This window comes from Glycine max, chromosome 15 (genome assembly GCF_000004515.6).
Source record: "Glycine max cultivar Williams 82 chromosome 15, Glycine_max_v4.0, whole genome shotgun sequence".
Taxonomy (NCBI): domain Eukaryota; kingdom Viridiplantae; phylum Streptophyta; class Magnoliopsida; order Fabales; family Fabaceae; genus Glycine; species Glycine max.
The window spans coordinates 48,439,460-48,452,166 of NC_038251.2; the positions used below are offsets into that span (position 1 = coordinate 48,439,460).

General features: G+C 31.5%; 1 protein-coding gene across 1 annotated transcript; it reads left to right on the top strand.

Moving 5' to 3' along the window:
• Positions 1-6,442: 6,442 nt before the first annotated feature.
• Positions 6,443-6,997, top strand: LOC102669519 (uncharacterized). The gene has a single exon (XM_006598554.1). It carries the CDS (start codon positions 6,443-6,445, stop codon positions 6,995-6,997), a length of 555 nt encoding a protein of 184 aa, XP_006598617.1.
• Positions 6,998-12,707: the final 5,710 nt, after the last annotated feature.

Genomic DNA, 12,707 nt, shown 5'->3' on the forward strand with positions numbered 1-12,707 from the left:
ATAACGTTGTCCTAACTCAAATATAGGGCACCGAAAATGGAGATGTTGGATATGTTGTTTTGGGTCAATGTTTAGTTTTTGGTGAACAAGTTCAATCAATTGTGTAAAGGTTATGACCTTGTCGATCATGAAAGTTTTTGTGTTGTTACTAACGAAGGTGGTGCCCTCATTAGTATTGCAAATTTGGCCGTCGTAGTAAACACAAACATATGCAGTTAGGTGACACATTGTGGTAGAGATTGAGATGAAAATTTGAAATTGTTACGAATGTCTTTAGTTGTAGTGGTATTTATAGAATATGGTTATAGTTGAGTGAGTCACTAGTTAACTGTGCATTTAGATGAATAGGTAAATGAACACTTAAGCATATTTACAAGGGTCCACAATGTGCAAATTACTGAGTGAAAAAAAATTGAGTTGTCCACATCATGTCAGTTTTACTGGTGCGACATTAATTTTTTTAGAGATGTGTGGAAATTACTGAGTGTTGTCAATTTCAACTGTGATTTATCCCTGGTAATTGATGGAGCAGAAGTCCATTATAATTATCAGAGTGAAAAAATTGAGTTGTCCATGTCATGTCTGTTTTACTGGTGCGACATTTATTTTTTTAGAGACGTGTGTAAATTGCTGAGTGTTATCAATTTTGACTGTGATTTATCTCTGGTAATTGATGGAGTATAAGTCCATTATAATTATTAAAGTGAAAAAAAATTGAGTAGTGCATGTCATGTCAGTTTTACTGGTGAGACATTTATTTTTTTAGAGACTTATGGAAATTGTCGAGTGTTGTCAATTTCGACTGTGATTTATCCCTGATAATTGATGCAGCAGAAGTCCATTATAATTTCAGAGTTAAAAAAAATTGATTTGTGAAAATTGCAATGTGTCACGAATAAATTTTTTTGGAGTTTTTGACGTTATTACCATGGAAAAAGTGTCCAAATCATAATTTTTTTTGATTTTGTACTTGTATTTTGAGGTGTTATTCTATGAAACTGGTGCACGAAATAATTTTTTTTATTCTTTGACGTTCAAACTATAGAAAAATTGAGTCACAAATATCATTAATGTGTTTGACATAATTTGAAAAAAATGCAGAACATGGGTACTTAACCATAGTTGCAAGGGTCCAAATCATAGTTTTTTTGATTTTGTACTTGTATTTTGAGGTGTTATTCCATGGAACTGGTGCACAAAATAATTTTTTTTGGATTCTTTGACGTTCAAACTATAGAAAAATTGAGTTACAAATATCATTAATGTGTTCGACATAATTTGAAAAAAAAATGCAGAACATGAGTACTTAACCATAGTTGTAAGGGTCTGAATCATAGTTTTTTTAATTTTGTACTTGTATTTTGAGGTGTTATTCCATGGAACTGGTGCACGAAATAATTTTTTTTGGATTCTTTGACGTTCAAACTATAGAAAAAATGAGTCATAAATATCATTAATGTGCTCGATATAATTTTAAAAAAATGCAAAAAATGGGTACTTAACCATAGTTGCAAGGGTCCAAATCATATTTGATGATGCCGTTACAGGGGTACTTAAACATATTTGATCCCATGATCACAACATTTTATACTTCAATGACCAAGACGATGACCAGTCCCACAAGGTGGTGGACACCGATTACGTCGCAGATTTCTTCTTTCCAGTATGACTGGTTCTTCCACGTCATGATTATGTTGTTGTTCTATGTTAGTATTTTCAATGTTGGTTGTTGCAGCTGAAGAACTTTGATCTTGTTCTCCAAACGAATGCGGTGCATCGAACTGTTGTAAAGTAGCTAAATATGATGTTGTTGAATTTGGTGTATTGAAATCGACGCCAAATAAATCGATCATCCATTCATGGGTGGTTGCGGTGACTGACTCGCTAGTGTGGCCAAAAGTTTGATGAACAGGTGAAGGAGTAGAATACATTGACTGAGGATGTGGAATTTCAAAATGTGTTTGTTCAACACCTGACCCTGCAACATTTTGTGTAATTGTTATGCGTGGATCATGTAGTTGTTGTTCAACAGACAAAAACAAAGTAATGTTTTTCTTAACCATTCCATGTACGCTGGTGTATGTGTCATTATTCCTTCAACCCATTGCCCAACCAAAATATCGTTGTGTTTGTTTTTCTAGATATTAATCCACTCTGCATGATATTCCATCCAATCAGTGTAATGATTGCCTCGCATGTCAATTTGGTGAAGTAGATCAAGATTCATGGGATCAACAGGGATATCTTGTTGTAGTCCAAACTGTAGCTTCACCCGATTTGTTTGATGCCATTCGACAATCGAGAAACAAATAATTGCAGTACATGCAGACCAAATCTCCATGTCTCTATATGCACGTCTGAGTAGGTGTTCTTCAAATCCTCTATATGGGACCCAAGAAAACTGAAATATATGCAAACAAGGCAACATGTTAGTATGTATGTTTATATTTAAGGTGCAGATCATGATAGTATTATACCTCATGGCTCTCCATATGATCTATACGAGACCTATATTCGACTAAGTCAACATGCGGTGTGGCCCTATATTCTAATCTACTCCCACTCCATCTAAAATGTAAAACATACAAAATTAGTATTCATTGTAATGTTATAATACACGTCATTGAAATAAAAAAATTTACATTTCGCTATATGTAAATAACCTTTTAGCCAGTGGAAAAGTTGTTTCGGGTCGTGGGACTCTTGGTGCAATAAAAGGCATGTGGTACCAAGCCCATGACTGCAATAGTATGACACAACCACCCATAGATTTACCAACCTCCGATGATGCTCGACATAGTTCTCTATATAGGTTAGCAAAGCAAGTTGAACCCCAACTATATTTTTTTGTGTTGTTCAAATCACGTAATAGGTTCAAATACATTAAATGAACTCTATTTCCAGATTTATCAGGAATTAAAGCACCGCCAATCATGTACATTATGTAAGCTCTACACCTGCATTGTAGTTGGAGCGTTGTTGGTTCTTCAAGCAATGATGCGTCTAATCAAATTGTGAGAGAAAACAGAGAGGACTAGCAATGAGGTCAGAGCCTATTTGTGTGTACGTTTATATCAATGGTGAAATCATTCAAAGTTCAAGTGCAAATACAATTTTCAGAGGTGACAACACAAAGTCGTTACTCTTGAATCCAACAATGACGCTGCCAAATATAATCACTGCAATATAGTCATCAATTACAGATAATGATGTTATGCCTATAATTAATACCCTTTGGTATCGTTGTCCTATATATCAATTAAATGGTGAAGTTCAATATAGGGCAATTCAAATTATTGACGAAGAAGGTGTCTCATGCATGTTTCATACATTTCTCAATATGAGAAGTATAATATGTATGGAACTTAAAGTACATGTTCATAATTCATTATCACCTACTCAAGTTAATGACCTAAGTTGGGCCGACATGGAGCAGAAGCTGGAGAATACCATGAAATTAGAATGAATAATTTAACATATTTTGTTTTTGTATTGCATTGAAGTTTTTCTCCGTCTTTATTATCTAGTTGTAGTTGTTGCATGCTTTGAAGTTATTTTTAATTTACTTCAGTAATAATAGTCTACATATGCATCATTTTAGAGATGCAGAGCAATGTCAGACCTAACCCTCACATGCACTAACACATCATTAAAGTGTGATGTTGCACACTGTTCACTCACATGCGTATGTTTATCCCATTAACATGTTTCTGAACAATCCATGTGACCTTGGCATGTGATACAGAACATTGTGGTCAACAATCATGATTAAACGAACAGTCTGTCATATATATTAATGTGTGAGGTTGCATACTGTTCACTCACATGTGTACACTAATTTACTCACATGCACTTAATGTCCTACCTAACTCTCCTACATAACCGTCGTAACTAACTTTGCTGCCTAACCCTCCCACCTAACCTTCCAATCTAACTCTCTCATCTAACCTTCCAATCTAACACTCTCACCTAACCCTCCCATCTAACCCTCGTAACTAACTCTCCCAATCTAACCTTCAAATCTAACTCTCCCACCTAACATTCCAATCTAACTTTGGTACTAAACTTTCTCAGCCTATATATAATATCACCATTTGACAACAACATATCACACACAACAATTTTCTCACAAAACAAAACTCGATTTGTAACTCTCACACCATTTCCACTCATATCCCATAAGCACCACCATGGCTCCATCTAAAGAAATTTCGACCCTCATTTACCACAATGGTCACATTGTAGACGATCCAGTTCAAGGATCGACGTACCAATGTATGACCCCAATATTTTTTTACGCCTGTCGTTCTATTACGCTTACACAATTCATTCGAAAAATTAACAATCGTCTCCCTACTCGAGCAACTGAACAAGTTGTTCAATTGTTATTTCGTGTCCCTATTTCACTTCATCTCGGCCAAACACATTTTATTTCAGCTCAACTATTCGACAATGATGATCTTAGAGGCGCGATGGAAACAATTATCCAAAATCCACAATTGAATTCTGCCAAATTCTATGCTGTTACTGAGCTTATTCCTCAACCACAACCATCGTCTCCACAACCCTCATGTCCACAACTACAACTACCGCCTTCATAATAGTTACCGTACAACAACATAGACTTCAATAATCCAGTATCTTCATACAACAACCTTGAATCCCAAGACCCCTTTGACATTTATACTTTATACACACAAATATTATCTGAGAACGATTCCTTTTTTCATGGCCAACAAACCTCCTTTGAACAACAAAACCATCCTTCACCCCCCTTTACGCCACCTTCACAGCTACCACAAACGCAAACATCAAACCGAGATGACCATCCCATTGCTAACGAAGATCTCATTATACGATTTCATCATGAAAACATGGATGATTTTACTGAGGATGAGGATCAACAGTTCTTTGATCACATCAATCAGCAAAGCGATGACCAAAGTGATGACCAAACCAATGACGAGGGTGTTGGCGGACCAACGACACCTCCGTCACCTCTGTTGCAATATCAGCAACCTAGGTGTCCAGTAGACTTGAACTTTGACCACCTACCACACTACATTGATTGACACCATTTTGTTCATCAACAACACAATGTACAACTACCAGTCGGTGTACTCGAGGTTGGCATGACCTTCGATGAAAAAACACAATGTATTCGAGCAATCAAAGAATACAACATCAGAAATCATTTTGGTTGCAGAACAATTTACTCTGACCAAAGAAGGCTAAACTTCGTCTGCAAGTTACATGAAAATGCTTGTACATGGAGCTTGGGCGCATGCAATTCAAAGAGGCATAACAAATGGATTATCTAGAGTATCAGAGGTCATCACACTTGTCTCGTGCCGATGCTCAGACAAGATCATCGCCAACTCGACAAACACGTCATAGCACATATCATCCAACCAATTGTCAAAACAAACCCAACTGTCTCCATCAAGACGTTGATTGCAGAGATCAAAACGTTCATGAATTATACCCCATCCTACAAGAAGGCATGGTTAGCAAAGCAAAAAGCATTGGAGATGATTCATGGAAATCGGGAAGAATCATATGCCAAACTGCCAAAACTTTTCGGAGCTTTGCAATCTTGTGTTCCCAGGACTGTGGTCGCTGCTCAAACAGAATCCTTGTATGAGGGGGGAGAAATAGTACCGGGCAAAAGATTGTTTAAACGTGTCTTTTGGTCATTTGGTCCATGCATTAATGGTTTTGCATATTGCAAACCCATTGTACAAGTAGATGATACATGGCTTTACAGAAAGTATACTGACACACTGTTGATAGCTATCGCACAAGATGGAGCTAACCATATCTTCCCGATTACCTATGCCATTGTAGAAGGGGAGACAACTTCAGCTTGGGGTTTTTTCTAAAGAATTTGAGAAGACATGTTACTCTGCAAATTAACATTTCTCTCATTTCAGACCGACACCCCTCAATTATAAGTGCCTACAACAACCCAAGTAACTTATGGGTTCAGGACACATCCCATTTCTTTTGCCTGCGCCACATTACACAAAACTTTCTTCATGGTAACTCAAACTACAAACATTTAAAGAAACCACTTATGTTGGCTGGTGAGAATCTATTTTATTTATTCGTTATAATTTTCTTTCAATCAAATGTTATAACATAATACATTGATTAAATATTTACAGGGTACGCATACACAGAGAAGATGCACTGGCGACATCTTGGGGATATTCGTGTGAATAAGCCAAGTGCAGCTGAATGACTTAATCAATTACCCAAACAAAAATGGGTACAATGCTTTGATGAGAGGAAACGTTGGGGACATATGACTACCAATTTGTCGGAGTCTGTTAATTCCATGTTCAAAAACACAAGACATTTGTCAGTGTCATCGTTGGTTGAGGAGACCTATTTCAAGTCCGCATAACTCTTTGCTAATAGAGGTCGACAAACTCAGACAATGATCAACTCCAGCTCACAGTATTCTGAAGTTGTCTTCGATGCAATCAATAGTGGTCAACAAGAATCTAATACACACATTGTGAATGAATGTGACAGACACAATCACACTTTTATTATAACAGAGACTCAATCCCCACTTGAAACACCCAGACCACCTGAAAGGTTTAGAGTAATGTTACAATCCCAAAAGTGTGATTGTGGTGAATTTCAGGCTAAACATTTACCGTGTTCTCACGTCATGGCTGCTTGTAAATACGTCAATGTTGATCCCATGACCAATGTGCCGATGATATTCACTTTACAACACATTTTGAACATCTACGACAACTCCTTTGGTTTATTGCCACACGAATCAATGTGGCAAGAATATGAAGGAGATTCGTGGGGTCCTGATCCAAGGAGAAAGAGGACTGCAAAGGGTCCTCCCGTTTCAACTTGCATTCCTACTGAGATGGACGAAGACAGAAATGAACGAGCAAGTAGAAAACAATGTGGACTTTGCCGGCAACATGGTCATAGTAGAAATAATTGTCATAATGTATCCTCATCTTAGTTTTCCCTTAGACAAATGTCATTGTTTAAATATTTTATTGATGACGTAGTATAATGTACTTATATAAATAAATTTTTAAAAGTTTTAGTTTTATCATTTTTAATTAAATCTAATCACGTAAACAAACTAATTATATTTAGTAAAATAGTTAAATTAAAAATTTTAAAATTCAGATTATTATACAAAATAAATATTTACTAAAATAAATATATTATTATAAAAAATTCAGATTTTAAAACATATATTCACCCAAAAAATATCTTAAATAATTTAAATAATATAACAAAAATACTTAAATTTAATAATATCATTTTCTTAATAACAAAATTAAATTATAAAATAATATTACATAAATTAATTTAATAAATAAATAATTTTAAAATTAATTAAAAATAATTTTATATAATATAATATTTAATTTTAATAATATATAAACTTATTTATAAAAAAAAGAAAGAAGGGAAATCGGGGTGCCAAAACCCGACTTCCGTGAAAAGCATGAAACTGGTGTAGTTTGGGAAAAAATTCTCAAACTAGTGTATATCAGGCATATTTTGGAGAGAGAAGGTGTAGTACGGTAAAAAAAACCTCTATTGTGTACCACTTTTATGTTCTATTAGATTAATTAATTTGGTGTATACAGTTCTATCTTACACCTTTCACACCTGATTATTTTTCCAACTCCTTCTGCACAACTGCTCCACAAAGATTCATGAAGATGGAGGGCTGCCAGTGAGCGGCAGATCTCTTTGAGGCCAAATGATGTAGAGGGGTCACTTTTATAAATAATTTATTTAAGGGGATCTATTTTCAAACATTTGTTCGAGGGGTCTATTTTTTAAAGGTGTTCCGCTATTTCTCGTGGCGAAATCCTTATTCTTTTTATTCCGTCATTCCTGTTGGCCAGACTATCTGTCATCCCGAAAGAGTTCCGCCAATACCACTTGTGAGATACCCTTGCTTTTATTTTATTTTTTTCGCCAGCATAAGCTTTTTATTTTTTTTTCCACCAACAACACTGGCGTTTATCCTACATGAATTCTTTTTATATTTCATGCTTAACTCATGCGCAATGGAAGAGAGCAAATGTTTTATGAATAATTTGATTTTTATAAGATTGTTTTGATATTGATTGATTTATCATTTTTTTGAATTAATTTATTAATTAAATAAATAATTGTTAATACTTTTTTTATATTTCTAAAGCATTAAATATATTTACTCTTACTTAATATTTACCTTCGATAAAATATAGGAAATATTAATTAAAAATATTATAAGTTAATATAACGTTGTTATATATTGATAGAGGAGAATGCATAAATTGTTATAAAATTTTCCAAATAAAAAAATATTATTTATTATTTATATGGTAAATGAATGAATGTAGTCTAAGACTCGGACTAGTTCATGACAGAAATTTACTCTCTGTCTCTCTTCTTTCTATTTTTTGGGTACATCTTCTTAGTTATTTTTAAATATATAAAATAAAATATGTGAAAATTTGAAAAAAAAAATCGGTTTTTGACCTTTTTAAAAGCATAGTTTATCTTTAAATGTTAAATTATTGTAAATATATTAATTTAATAATTTTAAATAAGATGTGTATTTTAATTTTTTTTTGTATTAAACTTTTTTATTTTTTGAAATTCAAATTCAACTCTTTTTTATTTACTAAGTATGTTTTAACAATTTCAAATATTTTTTATTCTCTAATATAATTAATTTTTATATTGCACCTAAATTAATAATTCATATTTCATTATACTTTTTTATATGTTTTTTCTCTCTAATACTTTCCAGATTTAATTTTATATTTTACTTGAATCCATACATTTTTATTTTATGTTTGACTTGAATCTTAACATTTTTATTTTATATTTTACTTGAGACTATATATTTTTATTTTAAATTTTAACTAAATTATTTTATCTCTTAAATAAAAAAATAAAATATAAGAATATTTGGTAAAATAATTAGCCAAAAAATAAATTTATTTTATTTTAGAAAACAATCGATTGTTTTTAAAATATAAAATTTGATTTGATAAAAAATAAAAAATGCGAGTATTGTTGGAGGAACCTTCATTGCAGGGGAAGCAAGGGTATCTGACCAGTGGTATTGGCAGAATCCTTTAGGGATGACAGGTGAGTCACACCAACAAGAATGGCAGAATAAGGGTTTCACCAACAGGAATAGCGAAACACCTTTAAAAAACAGACTCCCTCAAGCAAATGTTTGCAAACAAACCTCCTTAACTAAATTATTTGAAAAAATGACCCTTCTATGTCATTTTGTCATCTCTTTAAAGAAAGGCAAAAAAAAAAAAACAGAAAAACAATTTATTAGAATGTTCCATTTGAATATTACTTAGATTTTATTTTTATGACTATAGCTGCCTTTGCGAAAACTGAAAGAGAAAGACGGATTTCTAGGTGCTCAAGGTATGAAACATGACTTGAGAAGCAATGTTAGTTTATGGTTAGACTTCATATTCAAGTGATGGGATGTAAAAAAAATCATTTGAAGCTTGAATTTCGATGATCACAACAAGAGAAGGCTTGAATCAAAAAAGAAATTGTGTCTTATATTAATTTTTATTTACATACTTGTAGTTCAGTAAATGAAATATGATATTTTATAGATTTCTTTTTGAAGGAGGGGCTTAGACAAGAGGTTGGAAGCGGTAGCTTGATCGGAGAAGCCTATGATAGTAAGGGAGAAAAAATATATTGTGAAAGGTGTACTATAACAATTGTGGAGTTCACGATCAATCTAACAGGAGACAAAATTAGTGGTGTTGGACCACTTATAAAGGTAATTCATGTTAGCATGTGCCATTTCTAGCTTAGTCGTATTTTATTTTGTTACCTGACTCCATAGGAACTTTATATCCTAGCCAGGGATTTCTCTGCTTGTTTTCTTTTGCTTGTCTTTGTATTTCCCAATCATCAAAAAAATATAACTACGTAAAGTATAGGATTTGGGGAGTTTATTTATTTATTTATATATTTTTATTTCTTTGGGCTACAAATCATATATATATATATATATATAGATGTTCATCGGTTTATCTACAAAATTAGGAACTAAACCATCATTGAATATGTTCATTACGTTTGTGACATGAAAATCACTGCAATATTGTGATATTCCCATACTGATTGAGAAATTGAACTAATTAATATAATCATTTGAAAGTTGCTTTATAAGAAAAACTAAAATATGTTTTTTATAAAAATATACTCATCTCTAATTATTGTATTTAACTTTTAATTTTTTTTAAAAGTAAACTCCAACGCATACATATATACATATAATGACCGAGCTTTGGTCAGTTTTATGATCAACGTGCAGTCACTAATTTTTTTATTGTGAAAACAAAAAAGAGGAAAAAATAAGATCTTTTTAATGACCTGCTCCTACCCAAAGCATCACGACACATGTATAGACAAGAACTAAACAGGGAAAGCGTAAAATAAGGATGAAAGAACGAAAGAAAAAAAAAACTATAATTGTCAATTGGATTCTCAAACTCTATGCATTAATAAAAATTCTTAATTTCCATGTGAAGGCAAAGCTATAGCATTACAGCTACCAAATAAATAAATTATATATATACGCATTTAATTTTACTCATCTTTTGAATCAATTATTGACTCTTCTTTTTGGTTCATGGCGAAACACTTAAATTAACATGATACAGAAATTTAATTTATATTAACCTGTTGTTAGAAATTTTGATATATATTTATTGTTTGATCCCTGGCTAATTCTTTGAATTTTCTTTTTGATATTATTATTTGTTCTCTAACACATCGAAAAATCTCTTACAAAAATTCAAAAACTTAGATCCCCAACTGGTTTCTTCAACTCGTGATGACTGATTAACAAATATCACACAAATTGCAAATCTATATCTACTATTAAAGACAAAAAAGCACATCAAACACACACGCATATATATATATATATATATATATATATATATATATATATATATATATATATATATATATATATATATATTTGAAACTTGTTGAACATGATGCGCCGCCAAACACGGCGGAGTAGAAGGAGGCGTAGCTCCTGCCAGACGGAGATGAAGCTGCTGGTGCGAAAAAAGATGTAGTTTCAAGGTTTCTTCATCACACGGAGGTAGACAATGATGTAGAAACTAGAGAAAAGATTGTCTAGCTCTATGGGACTATCTTATAATTAACAAAATTCAAAATCAATAAATAATTGGTGAACAAACATGACAATCTATAAAAAATAATATCAATATATCCAATATCTATTGTCGTGATTCACTATATAAACCACCATAAGATGGTTATCCCTAGAATTCACCTTTCGATCTCTATCTTCCTTTCAAAATGCAACAAGCGCTAAAGATTTTTTTTTCTTTTTGCTTGTCTTCGGGCTTAGAATTCCCTCGTTGATCAGGACGTAAATGAATTATTATTCAATTTTTTTTCATTTAAAAAACAAAAGAAACATAATGGAACCAGTGACATTTTTTTACTTCGTCCATTATAATGTCGATTTAGATTATTATATATATATATATATATATATATATATATATATATATAATAAAAATAGTAAATAAATGGAACAAAATAATAATTATATAAAATTAACTTTTTATATCTTTGTTAATTCATTCAATGTTTTAAAAATCAGTCCAGACAAGCTGGTCTGATCGGGAACCGAACCATCAACCGGTTTGAGTTTCTTTTCGAATCAGTTATACATGTGACTCAGTCAAAACCACCTGCTTGAGGAATTTGAAAATTTTCTCAAATTTTTGGTCTAGGAAGGATTAGAACTTTGTTTGTTCCTCTTCGAAACTAATAGAAATACTACCACCGGATCAAAGCTACATGATTTTACTTTTATAAAACATCTAATTTTTATATATATATGGGAATACGAAATTTAAAAATGAATGACTGTGAACGTAACAAATAAAATATTATTAATATATAAGGTGTATAAAGATAAATTATGATAATTATATTATATTTTTTAAAAAAATTAAGGGTGTGTTTGGTTTATATTTTTATTTTATGTTATTATTTTTTGTTTTTATTTTTTGAAAATTATTTTTATTTTTAAAAGATTAGAATTCTAAAAATATGTTTGATTTGACTTCTTGTTTTCTATTTTTAAGAAATAAAAACATTAAAAATATATGATATATTGACTTTTTGTTTTTTCTGTATTTTTATATTTACTTAAAACTACATTTCTTGTCATCGCATATTTATTTTACCTAAAGTGATATTCTTATTTTCAACTGAAAATACTGAAAATGAAATTTTATTATTTTCATTTTTTGATTGTTTTCTATTTTCATTTTCACTAAAAATATTTTTAAAAATCCAACCAAACACATTTTCATCACCATTTTCTGTTTTTAGTGAAAATGAAAACAAAAAACCGTTAAATCAAACACCCCAAATATACTATGCCAAATTAATTTGATCATTTCAAAATATTCAATTTATTCATAGATTTATTTATTTATCATTAATATTATAAAAAATATAAATACAAAAATAAATAATATTATATTAAAAAATTAAAATGATAATTATTTTAATACAATTTTTTTATATGATTATTATAATGGAAGGAAAGGATTACTATCCATTTTAATTATTTTTGTCGCCATGCAGCATGTATTTCACTTTAGCCAAGT